Source organism: Centroberyx gerrardi, chromosome 15 (genome assembly GCF_048128805.1).
Source record: "Centroberyx gerrardi isolate f3 chromosome 15, fCenGer3.hap1.cur.20231027, whole genome shotgun sequence".
Taxonomy (NCBI): domain Eukaryota; kingdom Metazoa; phylum Chordata; class Actinopteri; order Beryciformes; family Berycidae; genus Centroberyx; species Centroberyx gerrardi.
In genome coordinates this window covers 21,994,270-22,017,824 of record NC_136011.1, presented here as the reverse complement: position 1 = coordinate 22,017,824, position 23,555 = coordinate 21,994,270, and the positions used below count along the sequence as shown (strand labels likewise).

Sequence of the window (23,555 nt, the reverse complement as noted above, 5' to 3'; positions counted from 1 at the left end):
TACTGATCTAGGTTCTGCTTTGCCTTGCAAGTCGGGATGAATGACAAGGTCAAGGATATGGAGATATGCATTCCCCCCCCCCCCCCCCCCCCCGCACTATTCAAAATCTTCCCAGTGGGTTGTAAAGCCAAGTCAGCAAAAATGAATTGTCGAAGTTTGATGTCACTTTTTAAATGGTTATAGTCAGTATAATGAGACATTGTACTGAGGAAATGGTTATTCTGTTACCTTTAACTCTGCCCACACCCCACATCATAGTGAAGCAAAGTGAAAAAGATCAACATTTCCTCAGATGGGGTTCTTGGCCAAATATGCAAGAATTTTAGTCTATAAACTCCTGGCTACCCATCCCTCATCAGCCTTCCCACTCTGAAAAGCTTGATGAACATGAGTCACTGCCTGCCTATGTATACAAATCCACTAGTTTAAAGCTCCAAGGGACAGAAAACAGTGGTATTAAACCTCGCCAATAGCCTGTGGGAAATTGGTTTGGCTTATTGTTATTCCTGCTGCTTGAGTTAAATCCTATTATAGATCGTTTTTAACCTCCCCCCAAGGACCGAAGCAGAAATATTGATTGGCTTACACAAAGAACCCACTGTGAGGAAAATGAAAAAGAAAAAACTAATATTGATTTTTGACAGTTTGTTTATAATTAAACGGTGGAATAACTAACTGCAACGGAGGGACGTGGATGAGTAAGGATTATGGAGATATGCAAAATGCATACCAGCTACCTGCAATGTCATTGGTTAGGATCCAGCTCATCATCTTTCTGCACGCAATCCTCTCTCTCCCCATATTATGGTCTTTCGCTTCCCACTGTATGGTGTTTAATAGAACAGATGTGCCATAAAAAAGTGTGACCAATGCATAGAGAGTGCATTTAATTTGCCCATCACAGTAATTTATCTCACATAAATAGAAAGCACACACACACACACACACACGCACATGCACACACACACACACACACACACATAGGGATAGAGAGAGAGAGAGAAATAGAGAGAGAGAGGAGAGAGAAAGGGGGGAGGGGGGAACAAAATGGGCTTTAGGAAAAGATTATAATTTTTAATTGATGTTTGTTGCCCTCTGCAGTTTAAAAACTACCAGTACAACTGATACAAAAAGTGTATGTCAAAACAAATTTGAAGCTTCATTCAAAAATGTATATTTGAGAAAAAAAAATTACTATCTTGTTGGCTGGAATTCATGATAAATATTTTTGATGCAGTCGATTCCATCATCAAAAATATAAATAAATAAAAATTGAGTGCATTAAGCTAGGTTTAATTTTTTATTTTCTTTTTTAATCAGCAATTGACTTGTAACACTGTATGTCTTAACTGTTTGGAAACAATCAACTCTCAGTGTTCTCTTGATTAATTGCTCCATTCTGTCAGAAACATCCTCTTCGTCTCCTAAAAAAATATTTCCCGTCATTCCTGCAGCTGCTCTAAAAGTGGAAACATTTTCCTTTCATGCTTCAAATAATAAAGTTATTTTCCTGTAGCCATGGGGATATTACTGTCGTGGTGTGACCATAGCTACGGTTGTGATGACAACTATGATCCCATCTGCTGCAGCCAGGCCATGCTCATCTGATTTAGGCCAAGCTGACTGGAAGAGAGAGGGCAGGACATGGCTAACGTCCAGGGAATTTCCTCAGTCTATGATTGATTCCTATCCTCTATACGCATAGATGCATCAACTGTGTGCGTTAATGAGAAAATGAGGCAGAAAAGTTAGAGACAGAGAGAGATTGTTGCTTGTAAATAAAGAGACATGAAGGAAAACAGAGAGACAGATTGTTTCCCCTCCTACCACCACCACCACAAATTTGATGATACTATGTTCTATGCACTAATAGGAATATTGATTCTGTTCAGCCAAAGGCAGCCATGTTGGGCCCTATATTTTAAAGTGAAGCTGTTTGCTCCCCTTTTTCATCAAGAGAATAAAGATATGCTTCATAAGCCTTGAAACTATAGACTGAATTTCCATTAAGCGTACACTAGGTGGCAGCAAATGGGAGGAGCCTGCACCAGCAATAATCAAAGAGTTTCTAAAACAACACAATCCAGTTTACCCTTCACCCCAGCCAGTTCTCCTCATAACTTCAACCAGCTCCTCTTCACTTGAGAGATTCACGCTGAGTTTTGTTTACTAGGTCCGGATCTCAAATGCTTGCTTTTAATTATTCGCTTCCAAATGGGGATTTCCAAAAATATCTGGATGATGTTTAATTTCCCTCAGAGGACACATTCAGAGCAGCTTACAACCTTCTGTGTTTTAAAGTGGGACAACTTTGTTTTTTTCCAGTTACAGCTATCCTCTTATCACAAGTGCCACCACTCCTGCAAGATATCAGCGCAGCCTGATTGACCCCAACTAGGTGGTCACCCCAAATATTGAGCAGTATGATAACGATGTGGGTCATATTTCACAAAGCCTTCTCAAGTAAGTTAGTAAGTAAAATTGTATTTATATAGCACATTTCCTACACTGGGAAACTCAATGTGCTTCACATAAAAGCAAAACTTAAACAAGGAAAACAATACAAATTGGGCACATCTCAGGTCACTTCTTCAACAGCTTCACCAGATTTTGAATTTGTCCTTAGAACAGCTAGGAGATTGGTGCCAGATGACCTGAGAGGCCTAGATGGCTCATAACCAATAAGTAAGTCAGACATATATTATAGTATATATACAGACAGATTGACACCTAATGCAGAATTCTCCAGCCAGCTGATTGGTAAACACTAAATGCATCTCATGGGATCATATTCCCCTTATTTTAGCTCTTTTACACTGGTAACAAAAAGTCACAGTTTACCAAGCAGCATGCATATCAACACGGCTCTGAAACCTGGACACTCCACCACTGCCACATTAGACGCCTCTTAATGGCGTCAACATCAGATGTCTCCAACACATCTTCGGTTGCACATTTCTACATTCCCCATGTGGAAATACTTGACCATGTCAGGACTGTCAGTATCAGAGCAACCCTTGTTTATAGAGACAAATAGACAGGGTGGCTGACGTTAGCAGCATCTACCTCATCAGCTGGTCTATGTGGCTACAGTGGCATTGTCATCAGCAATGGTAGATGAAATTTTAATTATGCCCATGGGGAAATTGAGCAGCCAATGTGCCATTGTGTTACGCTTAAATAACAACAGCAAAGTGGAGTACAGTTAAACACTCTTTACTTATTTATTCACATGAGCCACTGCATTAATATTTGTTACATCTCTTGTTAGGATGCTGTGGCTCTGACCTTGTACCTTACTATTATTTGCCTGTAATTCAGTGATTTAGGAATTTTTATCATTATTGTGCTGTTGCTCTCATTATAAGTCACTCTGAATAACAGTGTCAGATGAATGCCTAAAATGTTAATGTAACTTACTGGACAATAGAGTAAATAAAACAGGTTTTGCTTTGCTGTTACATACTTTAGGTTGTTCATTCATGGAAATTAAAACATTTTCTGTAGCTTTCTGTACAACCCATTAAAAACGTTTGGCCTTTTGGCATCACTTTCCCTGTTTTCCCTTACTTCTATTTAGGACTCAGAGATTGTTTTATATGTAAGTAATGTGGAATTAAGGTCTATTGTGCCCTACAATGCCAAATGTTTGATTTTCAATGTTTACAGTTTGTGCAGTTGTTTTGATATAGGAGCTGGTTTACCACAAGCTTGTAGTTTTACAGAAGCACCAGGTGGGGGCAGTGGTGGTCAAGGTTTACTGTGAATTGTAACTGTTGGATGCTGTCATGTGGCATTACATTAATTTTTGTATCTGACAATTTGAGGCAAGGCAAGCAAGCTCATCAGTCTGTGGCACTTTAAACAGACAAATACAGGCAAAGGCTTTGCATTGACTAGAAAGAGAAACATTAAGTTGCAAGGTTATAGAAATACTGCAAGTATTTATGATGCAGTATTTATTTCTCTTTAAGTTCTCTCTCTAGTTACAGCTCTTAATACAACATGTCATAAATCCCATACATAGGTTTCAACATTTCATTCATACAGTATATTAAAAACATATTTATGCCCCTGCTTTAAAGGCCATAACATACTGTGTGAGCAAAATGGAATTTGGCGATAGGACGGAAAGATTTACCAAAGCATCATATAATGATACTTAAAGTCTGGTTTGAAGAATAAAATAGTGTTTGATAGACTCATATGTGCAGCTTCTTCAGCACCACACAGTGCTGGAGAGAAGACAGAGACACTTGGGCTGAATCATCCTGAAACTACCTCACCACTCTCCAGGAATAGCTTATATAGGAGCAAACGAGCAAAATTCATATACTGGTGCTGTCACATGAAAACTTTTTAACTCCAGTTGTTATGTTTTTATATTTTCTAAACTTGAACTCAAAGTTTAGGCTACAAGTTTAAGTCACTCAAAATGTGTTGACTAGATCAGCGATTCTCAACCTTTTTCATATCAAGGACCCCTAATTTAGTCCACATTAGGGCCACGGACACCCATTTGATGAGATTTTGTCTCTGGGACCCAAATCTGAGAATATTTTTATTGTTAGATAAGATTTTGTCCAAAAATCTGTATTGTAGGTAGAGAGATAACAGTGAAACTATGACCAAAATAGTCACTCTTCTACATTCTCTAATTGTGTTAACTTCTTGTAGATGAAATAATAACAGAGTTTAACAAGTTAAACAATTCATCCGTTTTTTGCTGGGACCGTCTGGTATCCCCTCAAGGACCCCAGGTGGTCCCTGGACCCCATGTTGAGAACCACTGGACTAGATGTTGTGATGCTAGGATCTGTGAAACTCACTGAAAATCAAAACCTCATGATCCATGAATGTATAATTATGCATGTATAAGAAACACATGCAGTCAATCTGAAACTAAATCAGAAGACAGACGCCTGCGAAAGAAGAAGGCAGTTTACATTGACACTGAATGAGAGCCCAAAGTTGTGGAAACTTTCACTTTGACAGTAAAAAGAGTGATTTTCTAGGGCTGTAGGCACATTTACTGGTTCAAAACTGGCTCATCGCCGTAAGATAAAGCTCATGTAGGTGTAAAATCTACAGTGAAACAAAGACACGCTCCAGTTTCACTGTCAATGAAACTGCTGCAAGATTTGTCTGTTAATGATCTCAAAGCTTACATGACTCTCTTGTTTCTGTCTTTGGGACAGCGTTGCTCATGTTCACAAACCGGTTGTGCTTTGCTTTGACTCTAAATCCTCATTATTGGTTGTTAGGGCGCTGCATGGATCTAATAGTCTGCCTAGTGTATATCAAGTTTGTTGAAGGGTCATAGAGTTTGCTCTTTATCACACAGTACTATCTCATGATGTGTTGCACCTCTGAAATCTTGCCTATGCTGCAAGCTATGGCATGCCACACTGCCTGAACGCACATAATGACAGAATGTTATCTATGCAGCTCACTGCACTGTCCCTTTGATCTAAATGTGAGGCGCTGTTAGCCTTGTACCATGTCTGCCAGGTTTATTTTCCTGCACCAATGTCACCAAGACAAATTCCTGTACATTTACTGTACTTGGCGAATAAAAGTGACTCTGATGAACCAGCAGTATTTGCTCTGCTGTCAGTCACCCTATCGTTGTTTCAGACTTCTGACTACATCTCATAGATTAATCCACTTGAAATGTGAATAGCCTGTTGCCAGTTATGCCACTGGAAAGACAAAGGTACATGACCAAACACTCACACATGCATGCACACATTCTCTCTCTCTCTCTCTCTCTCTCTCTCACACACACACACACACACACACACACACTGCTGCCAAAGCCTGGTCATGTGGCTGAGATGCAGGGTAAAATAGCTGGCCATCATTCCTCACATGCCACGCATATTCCTATATTCATTCCCCAAGGCCCCAACTTTTATGGAGTTTGCAATTGACCTTTATTGAGTGGGTGATGTTCATATTTCTGCACCTGGACTAACGGCGGGGGGAGAGAGAGAGAGAGAGAGAGAGAGAGAGAGAGAGAGAGAGAGAGAGAGAGAGAGAGAGAGAGAGACGTTTGGCCCACATCCAGATTTCAGTGTGATAATTTTCAGTGACTGTGTAGGCCGCTTGCCAGCTCCACCTGAGCAGTTTGGGGATTAAGTGCCTTGCTCAAGGGCACCTTGACAGTAGGTGCTGGGAGAATGAAAGTTTCCCCACCCACATTTTCCCAGCCGGTCCCGTAGTCTGACTCCCCCCCTGCCACCCCCACTCCAACCCTGTTCCTAAACACCTCCCAGGCCGGCCGCCTACATTGGGTTGCGTCGCACTCCAGTCTGTCACACCAGGCTCCGAGAAAACTGACGTGTTTTGCGCATTTCCTGCACCACGGAGACAGAGAGAGAGAGAGAGAGCGCGAGAGAGAGAGAGAGCGTGAGCGAGAGCGAGAGCGAGAGAGAGAGAGAGAGAGAGAGCAGTGTCGGGGGGAGGCAGGCAGCCAGAGGTAGGTCCACAGGAAGTTAAGATCAACAACAGTGGATGAGACGAGGCCGAGCAGCGAGCAGAAACCCTGCCGCCAGAACCTCCCCCTGCGGCGGTTGTTCGGTGTCGTACGAGCCGCTCTCGGGACGCAGCGGTCGGTCCGGCTTGCTGAAACATCCCCGATGCGCCGCGGCGGCTCGAGCAGGCATCTGGACTGGAGCCTCCCACAGCACGTCTCCCCTCTCCCACCCCACGGTGCAATGCAATACACTGCTTCCACGGAGCCCTAACGGAGTTGCTTTTTGTGCCTCGGGAGGTAAAAAAACCAAACAAAACATGACAGACCGATTCAGACGCTGGCCTTGTGTGTATGTTTTTTTTTTTTTGTAACAAGCTGTTGATATTCATGCTTCTTCCGTGCACTTCTCCAAGGAAGGCTTCCCCGCGGTAGTCGTTTCTTGGCTGCTGCTTATTTTGTTTATCAACGGACGGGCTTGGTCCTTGCAAATATGAATGTATAGCCTGTTCGGCAAGCGTACCGTTAAAGGCAAGACCAAAAGAGCAAGTCCGGCCAAAAAAGCATAGGCTGTTTAGTTTGTCTGGACCGTGTCATTTCGTGTTTGATTGAGAGAGGAGAGAGGACTGCATTTTCTCCGTTACATTCAACTGGAAGGAATTACAGTCTGCCCGGAGGACCACCGGTTGAAAACAAGACCACTATTCAGACCGTGGCCTTCACAGGAGGACGCAAATCGTAACATTATTTATTTGAAGTGGCTGTATAGGACGAAGGGGGATATCTACTGTAAACAAGAACCGTTCCGTATCGAGTGGTGGGACCATTTCACCGCCATGGTGGTCTTCAATGGGCTACTGAAGATCAAGATTTGCGAGGCGTTGGACCTGAAACCGACGGCTTGGTCCCTCCGGCATGCCGTGGGCCCCAAGACGCAGACGTTTCTCCTGGACACGTACATAGCCCTGAACGTGGACGACTCCCGAGTGGGCCAGACGTCCACCAAGCAGAAGACCAACAGCCCGGCGTGGAACGACGAGTTCACCACGGAGGTCCACGACGGCAGGAGGATCGAGCTGTCCGTCTTCCACGACGCGCCCATCGGATACGACGACTTCGTGGCCAACTGTATCATCCAGTTTGAAGACATCCTGCACAATGGCAGCAAGCACTTCGAGAACTGGGTAGGCAGCAATGTCACAGGCTGTGCACCAGTCACAGGCCTAATGGGATTTTCCCTATTATGACCCATCATGCAATTCATTCAACACTTCTCCAAAAAACTTCTACTTTCAAAACTGCACATTCTATTCTATTCTATTCCATTCCTTCTTTAGGCTGACATACATCTCATACATCATACACCCCATAGTCATAGACCTAATGGGATTTCCCCTATTATGACCCATCATGCAATTCATTCAACACTTCTCCAAAAACATCTGCATAGCCTACCCTCATATTCTATTCTATTCTATTCTATTCTATTCTATTCTATTCTATGTGTAGTGGTTGTATTACCTAATTTACTCACATTTTTAGGCTGACATACATCTCATACATCATACACCCAGTCATAAGCCTTATGTGATTTTCCCTATTATGACCCATCATGCAATTCATTCATCAACACTTCCCAAAAACTTCTACTTTCACAAGTTCATCATTCAATACAACATTCTATTCTATTCTATTCTGTTCTGTTCTGTTCTATTCTATTCTATTCTATTCTTTTCTATTCTATTGCAGGGGTGTGCCCTTATTGTACTTTATGGTATGTTATTGTCTCCTATGATGCAAGTATAGTATTCCTGTAATATTCCTAAAATATTCCTTTCTGGACTTTTAGTTTTGTGGTGATAACCATGTAGTATCCTTTACGATACGATTCACACGTTTTCACAAGGGCTTGATTCTATTCTATTCTATTGAATAGACTAACTGACAGCAGCACGTACACACGCCATAGAGTTGTGGTATAGCAGTTTGGAAGAAGCACATAGCTTGAAGAAAGATAATGAGAGTGGACAGGAGAAGGAAAAGGGGGATAAGTGGGGAAAAAGGTGTGGGGGTGAAAAAGCAGGAGAGTAGAGGGAAGGAGGGCCACATGTGCTTGGCCCAACATCATTCAAATGTTCAACAGCTTTGTGTGGCTTAGTGATGGGTCTGTGTATTCATGGTTGCACCTGTAACACATGGTCACTGGCCACTGGCAGAGAGTTAGCATTCAGTTCTTGTGCTTGACTCAAACTACAAACCTTCCACTCAGCAGCACCACTTGACCACGAAAGTTGATTACGCACCGTCCGGTCCGATCCGCCTCCTGAAAGGACTCCAGTTCAAATGGTGAAGGAGAGGTGTTTCAACTTAGGAGTGAGTTTACACCAAGGTGCTATATTACCCACAGTATACTGTACACACTTGTGTGTCCGTGTTGGTATGCATTCCCATGTCAGCATTCAGAGAATAATGTAGTATCATGTTTCTGCCATGTCATATGCTTGTGTAGCAAAGCCGCCCTGGCAGAGACATGACGAGGGCAGATGCCTCTTTGTTTGCAACCTAAAAGGCTCAGATATTCTGTATATAGGGATGTGCCATACAGGTTCAGAGCATGCAATTGTAAGCATGTGCCAATATATAAAAGTGATCCTATTTGTCACTTTTCCTGAACAGTACAGACTTGGAGCATTCCTTTAGGTTGAATAGACCAAACTCATTGAGATGTAATCCATGTTTCTCCATTAGAGATATGACATTGGTCTGTGTGCGAAATAATGCAGAAAGTCAAATTTCTTTGATTTCTGCCATGTTACCTGTTATATGCGGCTCTTAGGATTTGATTTTACCTTGGAGGAAATTCATAACAAAAATGATTTAGCAATGAAGAAGTTGTACATGCAGTATCTTTAATCAGCAGTGTAGCCTTTTGTCGTTACATTTGAACACTTATGAGATACATTGTTGAAACAAACATTTTTGTTGTGTAACACAAGCATGCAGGTGCAAGTACGCAGGTGCAGTACCACTCAGTACATACACACACACACACATACACACAGCTGTACACAAACTGTCACAGCGCAAACCTCTACTGCATTAACGATGGCAGCTAAAACGGCCTAGATGTTATATTTGTGTTATATATGCCAACTTGTGACACAGAGCTTCGTAGGTAGCCATGCTAGCTCCACCAGAAACACACACACACACACGCGCGCGCGCGCACACACACATGCACACACACACACACACACACACACACACACACACACACACAGTGTAGATCCTATTGCCTTTGTTGTGCTCTTGTTAGATGAACCAGTGACCCAAAACAGAGCTACAAAAGAGGGGAGAGTGGGTGTGGTGAGACCACATGCATGATGCACACACAGACACACACACACACACACACACACACACACACACACACACACAAACACACACACACACACACACATGGCAGCATGAAGAAGCAGCTCATGTCTTTGTTGTCTGAAGCAGCTGAAGCAGACGGATGTTTGAGTGTATTATTGATGAGGCCATCAGGTCCATTAGAGAAAGAGAGAGAGAGAGAAAGAGAGAGAGAGAGAGAGAGAGACAGGAGCAAGTGAGAGAGCGAGAGAAAGCAACGGGGAGAGAACAAGATAAAAGAGATGGAGATGGATCAAATGGGAGGAGGGCGAGATGCATAAAAGAAAGAACAGCTCCCAGCATATTCCTCGTGCCGGAGATCTTTCAACACTGCACTGTGGGAGCCTCTTTGCTCGTGTGGTAAGGCTGCCGGTGGTCGAGGCTGCAGGGGCTCTGTGATGTTTCACATGTTTGGCTGTAAAGATTCTGTTCTTGACAAAAGATTGTGGAACAAGATGACAAGATGAAAATGACACTCACAGTAGCTACCGCCGTTCCAGTAACAGTTTTATATCCTCAGTGAGCAGCAGGCTATGAGAAGGCCCTACTGAGACTGACTGCTAATTTTTGCCAAGGGGACGATCCATCAAGTTCAGACTGATGAATTGACACCTGCCAGACATCCCAGACATTATTTCAATTTGAGCAATGCAAGCTTCAATTGGTTAACTGGATTTTAATCAATGTTTAGAGTGCACTAATACACTTACAGTCAAAAGACCCTGCATTTGGTCTGCATATCTAACCCCCTCTCATTGGAATGCATTGTGTTATCTTGTGGATGCTTCAGGCTGCGATCCCACAGGGTGTTTTTTTGAAAGCACCTGCACCTTTTTTCAGTTATTTTCAGTTTTTTGGTTGCGGCAGGCCTGCATCTCCTCCAAACTATACACCTTGTGTTTTGGACGCAGTACATTTTAGGGTGCTCCCGTGGGCGCTCCAAGTTGAACATGTCTCAACTTTAGCTGCACCGCACATTATGTTATGTCAGACAGACAAATAAATGAACATCACCTGGAGGGAAATAAGAAGCCTCTTAGTTTCCCAGTGAGTAATGTTAACTTTAGCTACATCTTGCTCAGAATAGGCTCCTCATCATCTTCAAGAACAAGCAGAGCAATCGCTAACTTTCTCATGTCCATTACTGTTTTTTGGGGCATTTTCACCTTTATTAGACAGATCAAACTATAGAGAGACAAGAGGAAAGATTGGGATAGAAAGGGGAATGATATGGGACAAAGGTCCTGGGTCGGATTCCAACCCAGGACGTTGCGTTTACATGGTACGCGCCTTAGCCCACTGAGCCGCCAGGACGCCCCCGCAAATGCTCTTGTTCTTGCTGTTACTAGCGACGCTCATAGCTGCGTTTTTGCATTTGAGCATGAGAGAAAAATATCTTATGGTTTATGGTCTTATGTCTTATGATTATGGCCTTAAGCACAACGATTCACTTGTCCTCTGTTTCTCTGACTTGACTGAGACTGTGGCCAAGCAGAGTACATGTTTCAGCAAGAGACTTGACAGTCTGAGCGTGTCCAAGTCCGTGAAATATAACCTCATCAATGGATTTTTACATTTTCCCCCCACATTTCACATGCATGTTCATCCTATTTTCATCTCACAATTGACTTAACAGAAAAACAGTAGTGCAGTACAATTTAACCTGTAGGCCCACTCCCAGCCAGGAGTATTTAGGAGAATATTAGTTCAAAGTGGAGACTCACAATAATATACTGTAGTCTGAGTAGGCCACATCACATACCCACCCATCAGTTTTGATTAAGATATCTAGTTTTGCTTCTGTATCTGAGCTGGGTGTATCCGGGAACATATTGCTCTGCTAACTCACATTCACTGTGCTCTGCTCACCTTGCTGAGCCGGAGATGGGAGATTTGGAGAAGAGAGCGAGAGAGGGATAAGAAGACTGAGTGAGAGATAGTGGAGGAGTTAAAAGAGATGAAGAATAATAGGAATGCATGAGAGAGAAAGATGGAAGTGGACCAGACAATGTTGCTGCTAAAAGTTCAAATTTTCTCACTTTTGAGATAATGCTAGCTGCCTACTATCACTCAACATAGTGTATGCTAAAGACTTGAGCACCTGGGAAAATGATATACCGGCCACAAATGGATGATTTTGGTGTCTATGTTCACATCACTTGGATGAGATGATGAATGGAGCAGTCTCCCCAAAACTCAGTGTGTTCCATTACTGTAGTTTTTGTATTCTTTGCCAAGCACTTGTCTCATAAGTCCCTCAGCTATCCAAAAAGCGTTGGGCAGCATTGATCTTTTTTTCATTAAAACTATAGGGCATGGCTTGCTGCATGCTAATACTCTAGCATGCAGCTAGCAGCATCAATTATTTTTGATGGGAAAGTCTAAAAAGCCATTTTTCAGTTAACATGAGGGTGTGAACAGAAACCTTTCCCCCACGTTGTGACTAGTGCTTGGTAAAAAAAACAAAAAAACCTTCAGACTTAAATTCAAAATGTCAAGATGTTCCTTTAAGGCGAGTGAATAACTGTGTTTTGGGTATATTTGTGTGTGTGTGAGCATGTGTGTGTCTGTGTCTGTGTGTGTGTGTGAGTATCAGCCTGTAGGTGTACTTTGGTTGACTAACAGTGTGGCCGGCTGGGCTGTGTGTGTGTGTGTGTGTGTGTGTGTGTGTGTGTGTGTGTATGCATGCCAGCCTGTAGGTGTGTTCTGCTTGACTGGGTTGTGTGAGTGTGTGTGTGTGTGTGTGTGTACTGCAGCATTGGTAGTTTTCCATGTTGTGTGTGTGTTGGGAGAGCACACTGCTCTTCTCCTGCAAGCCTCTACAAGGCCTGTCAAGAATCACCCTTTGCAACACCAGAAAATCATACCAGCCCAGCCGGTCACACTGTTAGTCAACCAAAACACACCTACAGGCTGTGTACAACACACACACACGCACGCACGCACGCACGCACACACACACACGCACACACACACACTAATCAACATCAACTTAATCCACATCCCAGAAATATGAGGTCATTATCCAAGCAGGCATGAGGAACAACATGTAGTGATATGAAAATTGTTGTGTAATGGATTGCGCAAAATGATCTGGGGGCACACAGACGACTTCCTGAATTGACATCATTTGGTCATTCTGGACCGTCCCGCTGTTCAACTGGCACCCACCATTTTCATCAGTTTGTCCACACTGGGATGCTTTCCACTGTTAGGTGGGCATTGACTGCTGCGTCCTGCTTTGTTAGTCCACTTTTAGTGTGCTTTCAGATCATCTTTTACTCTCATTTGTAAACTATTACTACATTTATTACTATATATAGCTTTATAGTCTTGAAAGCATCTCTGAGATTAGACTCTTTACAAACATTTTAACAGTTTGGGGGAGTTAGGATGGGGAAAAACACAGAAGAAATTAACTCAACCTTAGACCAACAAAGGCCATGAAACTCAGGAGCCAATGTATCATATCCCTACACCACTATCTACCACATACTGTATAAAATACTAAATTCCTAATCCTAAATCCTAATCCTTAAAAAAAGGATTTACTGCTACTAAAAAACTGAAGAAACCCAGCTTTAATGACTAAACTATTAAGAAACAGCAGAGTTGTTCATTACTACATAACCAAATCGGCACCATATTTTAAAAAAATGTGTTTCCAAGTCAAAAAAGACAAACAAATATATAAAATTCAAGAGACAACAAATCGGTCCAGCATACACGCAAAACAAAACCGTGTATTGTAAGTACCCAGAGACAAATGCAAAACGAGAGCAAAAATCCAATGACTGACACACACTAGACATCAAAAGGAGATCAGATTTCTAATTTTATCAGGAATTCAGCGTCTCCTCTGAACAGTGATTTTGTGTGTAGGCAGTGGCCTTGTTAGAACTTGTCATTAAAGAGAGAGGCGGGGAGAGGCGAGAAGGACAGAGAGAAAGAAAGTGTTTGATTTAGTACACAACCAGCAGTGAGTGAGGGGAGGGAGACAGGCAGACAAGAAAGAGAGGGAGAGGGCGTTGAATTAATCGGTCTATGTTTGCATGGCTGAATGAGTGAAGCGGGGGGGCGAGGGGGGGCGGGTCGGGGGAGGGAGGGGGGAGGGGTGTGTGTGTGTAGTGTTTGGTGTCACCCAGGCAGCAGCAGCAGCAGCCTCTCTCCACCCTTAGTCTCTCTAGGCCTCAGAGGAGCCTCCACAAGTCCCTCACACTGATTCGATCTCTGAAGATTTTTCATATGAAATCGCTGCAAACTATAAGTTCTTAATCATTACACTCTTACAGTCACAATGAAACTGCATTTTTAGTAGTATTTTGCTTCCTTAATGTGTTGTATTTCCTGATTTAAAAAGGATATTGGAGCGGGACGTAATGCAGGGTCAGGGTTAGGGTTGTTGTAATGAAGTTGTCATATTTCCAACAGTTTTCTGTCATAACAGCTCTCCAAGACCTAAATGGCAAGCATACATATATGAAGCAGGCACATTGATATTCTCTTGATTGTTGTAAAAGCTTGAGTGTCAGATATGTTGACATAGTGTCAACATATCGCGCTCATTAACACCTTGCAGCATGTCTGTTTGGACAGTTATTGATGACAACATCAAAAGTGTGTATGTGTATGCGCGCAAATTTTTACAAATTTCGGTGTGTGTGCTTTTGTGTGCATGTGTATCTGCTTGCATGTGTGTTTAACTTGCAACGAGTGTGCGTGCGTGTATGAATGCAATAATGTAAGTGTTTACATAATTGGAGAGACAGACTGTAGATCTCTATATGTGCCTCTGTCTTGTCAGGAGTCCACACTGTCATTATTGAAACCCATCAAGCTTTATTCTACTGTATTAGTTAGCCATGTCTTGTACTTTGGTAGACACTCAATTCAATAATATTGCTGTCGTAATAATACATACTGAAATGGCATTACACAAAACAATGTCAAAAGTGGATTTTCCACTGCGTATTTTCTGTTTAGGGTAATCATTGGCCCGCATGGTGAGAGTTGCCCTAAGACTTATTTAGACCCTTCTGACAATGTACAAGTCAGCATAGGGCTACGATCAACCCTGCAGGGTCAGGACTAACACCAAGTAACTCCAAGCAAGGCCTGGGCTGAAATCGGCCTAATCTTCTTTTTTAGTTAGTCCAGGGCTAAGAGCCCATTTAGCTCTTAGGCTGCAAAGTGTTTAAAATGCAGTTAACCCAGGATTAAATGTCATGTGAAATGGGGCAAAGACACTGTAAATAAAAGGGATAGAGAGAGACAGAGAGAGAGAGAGACAGAGAGAGAGAGAGATATCTGTTTTGGTTTGCAGTGGCAGCATGAAACTTCCTCTTCTGAAACCATGGTAACATGACTCAGCCAATGTTGAGGTATAGGTCTATCCCTATATTCCTCTCTCTCTCTGTTCATCTCTCACTCTCTCTCTCTCTCTCTCTCTCTCTCTCTCTTGCTCTCCCTCTCTCTCAATTCAGTTCAATTCAGTTCAATTCAATTCAGTTCAATTCAATTACTGTATATTCTAGTCAGTTCCATTCAATGAGTGGTACAATTCAGTATATATTGCCAAAGCTTTGGCAGTAATCAATAATGATAACATTGTTAAAGATAATAAAACAGTCCAATAAAAACAATCAGAATAATAGCAATAATAATAGTTGTAATAATAACAATCTATAGTTTATATAGAATATATAGCCTAATATATTTATGTAAATATGAAGTATAGAAGAGTCTACCATTGAGAGTATAGTAGAACAGAAAATACAGTAAAAGATATCAAATAAAAGAAAATGTAGCAGTGGAATATGCAGATATACTGTATATATATATGCAAACATTTTTTTTCTTTTCTTTACTCATTGTCTCAGGTTGTGGCACATAACGACGTACTGGGCGGCCGTATTACTGTAACTGCTTCACACACACATCAATATTCTCAACTTATTCTGTTCATCTAGACATGAGAAATAAGGGGCTGTGTCAGTGAATTTGTGGAAATAATGTGGTCTATGAGACAATTTCACATTGAAGGAGGAAGTGGATCTCTGTCTCAACCACTCCTGTCCAACAGTGACCACATATGCGGTCTCTCCCCCTCTCTCTCTCTCTCCCTCTCTCTCTCTCTCTCTCTCTCTCTCTCGCCCCCTATCTCACTATCTGTCTCTCTCTCTCCCCTTTCTCACGCTCAATTTGTCTTCTTCTCTCCGTTACACGCATACACACTGTATAGTCAGAGAAAAACAGACATGTTATGGGTGACATTACAGATGCAAAGTGTCACTGTTTCTGTGAGAGTATTTTACCTAAAGCGAATACTAATAGTCGTTAATTTCAACATGCTGTACCATACTCTATGTGATTAATATGACAGGCGTGACGAAACAAATTGCAGAATAGAGATCATTTACTTAAACCAGTGATATTTTAGTCATAGTACTACTCATACAGTATTTATCTTCAGTTAACGTTCACTAGACAAAGTGGACCATGCACACACACGTACTAGACAGTGGACACATATCACTCATTCTCCCACAGAGGTGAAAAGTGCTACTTCACATAATTGGTCTTTTATGAGACAACGGTGAAAACAGTGTAGCAAACAATACACTGATATAGATACTTCTATCTCTCTCTCTCTGCCTCTTTTCCTCTGTCTGTCTCTCTGTCTCTCTGCCGCTTCTCCTCTCGTAATTTCTCTCTCTCTCCATCTTGTACTCTCGCTCTTCCTCCGTCTTCCTCCCTCTCTCAGCGTTGTGGGTTTGGTGTTACAAGTGTGATCTGAGCAATGCTTTCTAGTTGTTGTACCACCTTACATTGATTCTGAGTCACTGTGCCAAATGGGGCAGGCCAGGGGTTCAGGTTGCCAAAAGTTTTCTGGCAATAAGACTGCCTTTCAGCCTCGGGCTAATTGTACTGCTGTAGACTAGACTACTCTTATACTACTGAGAATTACACCGGGTCTCAGCCATTGTGTGGAGGCTAGTGAGCTCAGGTTCGCCTTGAGAATTGGCTAAAATGTTTAAAAACCCTGTCAAACAAAAATAAGATAACAATTTCATTCAAATCTAATGAAATTTACCTATGATTGCAGCTTTTTCCCCTCACAATTAATGCAACTTAGTCCTTGGCCAGCGGCGCAATGTTTTGCAGTCTTCTCCTGTATGATCACTGCAGGCTGTATGCACATTTCTGAAATCAATAATTAGTTATGGCTTTGAATTTTGTGTCTGATGTAAGTTGAATTTATGCATTAATTTTTTATAATATGCATTTAAAGAGGTCGACAACAACTGAAATGGAGGTGGGAAAAGCCACATTTTCACTTGTAGTCTGAATATGATGTCATATATAATGTAATATCATGTCACTATCTTCTTCATTGAAGTGTGTCAAAGGTCTAAGTGATGTAAGTGCCCAGGCTGATTTTATGGCTTGAGTGTACAAATCCACTTAACTTCGCTCTTCACTGCCTCACTCGTTTTTTTTTAGTTTTTTTTTATATATATGTAAGTATACAATAATAATATGACTCTTCACTGATGCTTGTTGTGAAATTCTCTTTTGGCTTGCCCCCCTCCTGGGTGTTCAGAGCACAGGATCAGCTGCAGAACAGCAGCCCTGGAGCTGGGAGGGATTCAGTGTCTTGCTCAAGGACACTTCAGCAGGGTGGATGCTTTCAAAGAACAAGAGGGTCTTGAGCAGCCACCCTACCTCTTTGTGCAGGATCATTTACACAGATATTCTTGTCTGATGGTCCTTTTAGAATCGCTCTTGCTCTGCCCTCCTCTTCTTCATACTTTCCTGGGGTACATTCTCTCAACAACAGTGGTTGTTTGTGTTAGTTGTTAAAGATGTTGTGACATTCTGCGATATGGGACTTCTTAGTTGTTTTCAATAGCACACACACACACACACACACACACACACACACACACACACACACACACACACAAAACTGTACCTCAAGGACAGTGATATAGCCCACAATGTGTCCTTTGTCTTCAAAATTGATTGATTCATTCATTCATTAATTGATCAACATGTAGGCCTATAAGCATGCTAAAACAGATGAATGTCCTCTTAATGTTTCAACACATTTTTGACCACATACATGTCTAGTTCAGGACAACGCATACTGTGTTACTTTAAGTAGCCTACATTGTTGGCACAGTTTCAAATACATGAAGTCTTATCTCACCAGCCTGCAGTCAACAGACTTGGGTCAAAATGGAATAATGTGGCATATCTGCTACACGATTGATCAGAAGAAACACTTGAAACCAACATATGCCAAGCCTCTTTGCGAGTGTGCTTATTTCTGCAGTGGTTGCCACAGTTTGTTTGTGTGGTGTTGCAACTGTGACAAAGCCAGATTGCTGTGTGGTTAGCCTGTGGTTGAAAGCGTCAACGCTCGTGGTTCAGCTGCTGTAGCTGACAGTCAAGATGCAGAGCAATGACCTACTGAGACAGAAAGACAGGGAGGTTCAGCATCGACAAGTTAGTTACAGGTTTTGTGCTAATAAGGGGACCCCCCCCCCCCCCCCCTCCCCCCCCAGCCCTCCTCAGTACACAAATTGCTCTCTGTGTGGGAATTTATAGCACTCCATTGCCATTGTTTCTTTGCATAGACCTCTGAGACTTAGATATATGCCTTGCCTTGCACCAGAGGGGGCAGAGAGCAGGAGCAGCCTTTAGCCCCTGGACCTGCTAGTGGTTCACTTACTCAAGGACACTTAAACAGGACATATTTCAGCTCAGTTCATTCTATTACCATCCAGTTTGGCGTCCTAGGCCAGTATGAACTCTTCTACAGACAGAAAAGAGGAACAGCACAGGCTCGCTCTCTTCTTGACCCTGTTTCCCTGTGGGCCGTAGTGGAGGGGTGCTCCTCACTGTCCTCTCTGTGGACCGAAGGAAACGGGGGCAGGGCTGCGTTTGTGTGTGTGTGTGTGTGTGTGTGTGTGTGTGTGCGCATCTAAAAATAGGGGCGGTGTGTTTGAGTCACACGGTAGGCTCTACTTCCTGTTTTCACTCTCCAAGTTTACTTCCCAGAGAAAGAAGGGAAGAGGGACAGAGACTGAGAGGGATTGCTCCTCAGGTACCCCCCCGCCCCATGTAGCTTATGTTATCATTCATTTATCTGATGTCCTATCCATGTATTTAGCTTATATAGTCACAGCTATTTAAGGAATGCGAGTGGAAGAAAAAGCTGCCAGTGAAATGAGCTTCTCTGCGTCTCCTGCTGCTCCTGTCACTACCGCTTAGCAGAAACAAAGCAATCTCCTTACACAGCCATGGAAATGCCATATTTCATGAATGGCAAAAGAGTTGCTGTTGTTCTATCAAAGGTGTCATTTTTCAGGTTTTCAGGAGTTGTTTTTTTGGCATGCAGCTCCCATTCATTTCTCACGGAGATTCCTGATTCTTGTTTTCTTGCTTTTTCTTCGATTACTTCCTGGTTTGTTGTCCTAATCACAACACTGACAGCAGTCCCAGTCCCGCACCAGTCAAATCTGGCAAATTGCATTACTATGAGATATTCCTTTCTGTATTTTTTTCCATCTCAAGCTTTACTCTCATTGATTATTACTAGCCTGGCAGAGATTTGTATTGTTTTGTCCAAATGTTCAGTCTTGGAAATGCTGTCAGTGGCACCAACTGGTTGGTAATATGATCGGGAGGCAAGAAACCGAGTCCTTAACCGCTCTCACACTGTAAGATTAGCTATCCTCATCTTGAAATCCAGTTGGGATGTCAAAGTCGGGCCTACAGTCGGGATCAAAGTTACTAGTGAGAACCCGTCACTAGTTTCTTCCTGGATTAGTTTCTTCCTGGCGTGTGTCCTGAGTTCTGAGTGATGGCATGGGGAAACAGAAAACAAGAAGGGGGGGGGACAAACAGTTATAGTGGAGAAAGGGCAAGCCACTTGTCCATTCATTCAGTGCCTCACACTCCAAACATACATTTCCCAAATGGCCTTTCAAGTGGTCCATTCAACACGCAACTCACAATTCTAGGTCCAGCAAGTAAAGTAAATATGTAAATCTTTATTGATGTAGCACCTTTTAAAGCCGGAGTTACAAAGTGCTTTACAAAAGAGAGGAGCAGCAAAAAAAGAAGCTTAAAAGCTTAACAGAATTAAAAGGGACACTGACATGTTAGACAGTAACATCAGTGGAAAGCCGATATAAAAAGGTGAGTTTTCAGACATTGTTGAAAACACTCAACTGCATTTGCAGAACCTAGGAGGCGGATCCACGGTCCAAGGACCTAAGTGTCCTGACAGTGAACAATTCCCTAATATATGAAGCCAGAGGGTTTACGAGGCCAATACTGGAGTAATTATTATTATTATTGAAGTAATTGTAATTTGGCAATGGTGACTTGCCTGAGGCATGTGAACAAGGTATTACAGTAATCAGGACAGAAGACAAAAGAGTAGATTAATCTTTCTAAATCTTGGAAAGATAGCATTGGATGTACTTCAGCAAGCAATCATCAGCAAATCAAAAATCCCATTCCTCATTTCGTGGCCAGTGGAGCCACACGAGCTCCACTTAACTGCCTTCCAGAGGAGAGTTCCCAACTCAGAGGATGAGTAGAGACTCTGATCAGCAGGTAGATGGGTTAATGAGTGATCCATCTCATCTCCAAACCCCCGAAGCAGCTGTGACTGGGAATACTGGTTACCGATCACCTCACCTCGATTCCTTCTGGGAGGAAACTCTCTGTCCGAGGTGCTGAAGTTAGAGGGCCTTGGCAGCCTGCGCACTCCACAGTAATTAGCCAAGAAAATCGGTTGCTGGTTTGATCCCAGCATCGAGATGAAGGCGTATTGCCCACCGACCTGTAAGAGTGCCGCTGAGCAAGATATTGAACTGCTGGGTGGCTACAGACCCCCCCTAGACATAGGCATTTCCTTAGGGGAGCATGTATTGTAGATCAAATAAAGAATAAAGAATAAAGAATCATTACCTTAGAGTATTTATAATATATATTTTATTTGCTTTTCTCAAAAAATTAACGTGTGTGCCAAAAAAAACAAAACAAATCCCAATATGGGTTGACAGACAGACATACAGTGTGTACAGACATATACTGCCTTAGAGTATTGATATACAAATGCATAAATACTACATAGCTTATGTAACATTTCTAATAGAGTTTTAAAAGCATCAGTTAAAGCATAGGGGCCAAGCTGCTGTGGTATGCCACTAAACGTAAATCATCGGTATGCTCTACACGGCAGAATTAAACTTAGAAGGAGCCCTCTCCATTTCCTCACAAACAGGATGAGAGAAGAGAAAACACCCTGTCATTCTCCCTACACATACACACACACACACACACACACACATGTACACTCAAAAATGTACATGTACACACACTTACGCACACAGACAGGCGGACACACGCACAGACACACACATTCAAATACAGCGGTGTAACTTTTCAAGCTTGGAGATAACACGCACACACACACACATACAAACACACACACAACAGACATGTGCTGAACAGCCTTTCTGATAAATGCTAATGGGCTAGAATTATACAAAAACCAAGTGGATAGTGCTCCATGCCATCTGTTTTTCTGTTTTTGTGGAAGTGTTACACAGTTGATATGTTATACTGTGTACAGTTTCTTGGTTAAACTATTTCCTTAGGCTGGGGACATTATAGCCAAGGTTTCTCTTGTGTTGTAGTAGCACCAGAGGCCATGTTTTCGTGCGCCTGGGGGTTTAGGCTACATAATGTTAGAACTCGGATAGTGTATTTTCCCCAAATCTACCTCAGCATCAAGGGTGTGTGCCTCTACGATGCAAGACAAAAAAAATCTTTGAATGCCAGTCATTTAGTGCAGTGGTTCTCAACGTGGGGTCCGTGGACCACCAGGGGTCCTTGAGGGGGTTCCAGGGGGTCCTCAGCAAATTGATGAATTGTTAAACATCAGCATTATTTCATTTACAAGAAGTTAACACAAATAGAGAATGTAGAAGAATGACTGTTTTGATCATAGTTTCACTGTTATCTCTCTACCTGCAATACAGATGGTCATGAAATTCTGGACAAAATCATATCTAACAATAAAAATATTCTCAGATTTGAGTCTGAGTGACAAAATCTCATCAAATGGGGTCCGTGGCCCTAATGTGTACCACATTAGGCTGTGTGTCTCCAGGCATTGTCCTAGCAAGCTATAGTCTAGGTAGACCTGCGATGTATTACTGTGACATAAAACAGAATGCAGATTGCAAAAATAATCACACCATCTACTTTTCCTTCACAATGACATCAAAGAGTTGTCAATGCACAGTGCACTGCTAGTGGTGCAGTGAGATAAACTGACAAACTAGATGACCTTTAGTTCAACACATAACAGCTTCAGTCAATGCAAACTGTTACAGCAAAAGTTTATTGACTCACCATTATAGCTAACTGTCGAGACTGTGATTTATCTCGTTCGTAGCTTTAACTCTGTTGTGTGATCCAAAACCTACACCTCCAACAGCATGCGGTTAAAAAGTCAACAATCTGAAAACGTGGGTATTAAAAACATTGGTAAATAACCGAAGGTGCACTATTTGTAGATAATCTAAATGGCGCAACCTGGTGAAATTTGCTGTTGTGGCTTGGCTTGCTCATGGGAGCAGCATGGCAGTTTGTTATTCACTTACTGTACCTGTGGACTGCCTTGGTGTTGGCCGGTGCTCTCATGTATCCAGTCACATGGGTTTGGATGCCTGCAGGCACAAACATACACATACACACACACACTGCTTGTATTGTGTATTGTGTATTTACTTTTCTGTTGCACTACGTGTTTTTTTGCACTATGCTTTTGCACTGTTTTGTCTTGTTTATTGCACTGTGTTGTCTGTTGTTTCTTGTTTTGCACTGTGTAGTCTTTTTTTTGCACCGGGGGCCAGGAGAAACACCATTTTTTTCCTTTGTATACTGATGGGATGACAATAAAGTTGATCTTATCTTATCTTATCTTATCTTATCTTATCTTACAAGCACAGGCCCCCATTCATCACCTTTTTTGGGACTTTTTAGGACCCATCTGACTCATTATGATTGCCAATCTGAACCTCCAGCACCCCCACCTGACACAAAATAAACATTGAAAAGTATGCAGGTGACATTTCTCACTGCCACATTTAGTGAAAAGGCAACGAAACTGCACAAAAACAATAGGACAGTCTTTTTATCTGATCTGTGTACTGGCAGATTTAAGATGGGAGTGTGTAGAACCAACAGTGTCTGCAGTTAGTGTTACAAGAAATACTGTAAAGATAGCTGTAAGATAGTAAGAAAGCTAGCAAGCTGTGATCCTCTGTAGCTCTGTGGGTCTGGGTATGGCTTTAACACTGTCAGGGTTAATGGTTTTTATTCCCAGTGGGGCCACCCATGCTAAAAAAAAAAAAAAAAAGTATGCACTTATGGTACTAAAAGGTGCTTTGGATTAAAGTGTCCACCAAAAGGCATGTTATGTTAGCTTACTGAACTAAAAAAATCATTATCCCTCAGAAAGTATGCCTATTATCTACCACATTAACCACCAAACGCTGCCCAATCAGCAAATGATCATTTCCATGGTGCGACGGTGTAGAAATCTGCTTCTCTGCCACATACGTTTAGCTTTCCT

The 23,555-nt window shown here is 42.2% G+C and overlaps 1 protein-coding gene across 1 annotated transcript in view; it reads left to right on the top strand.

Annotated features, from left to right (window-relative positions):
• The first annotated feature begins 6,478 nt into the window (after positions 1-6,478).
• LOC139929787 (protein kinase C epsilon type) overlaps positions 6,479-23,555 on the top strand; it is a 74,484-nt gene continuing 57,407 nt past the window's right edge. Inside the window, exon 1 of the mRNA XM_071922797.2 lies at positions 6,479-7,659. Within this exon, the coding sequence (XP_071778898.2) occupies positions 7,312-7,659 (348 nt within the window). The 5' untranslated portion in view covers positions 6,479-7,311. The remainder of the gene's footprint in view (positions 7,660-23,555) is intronic.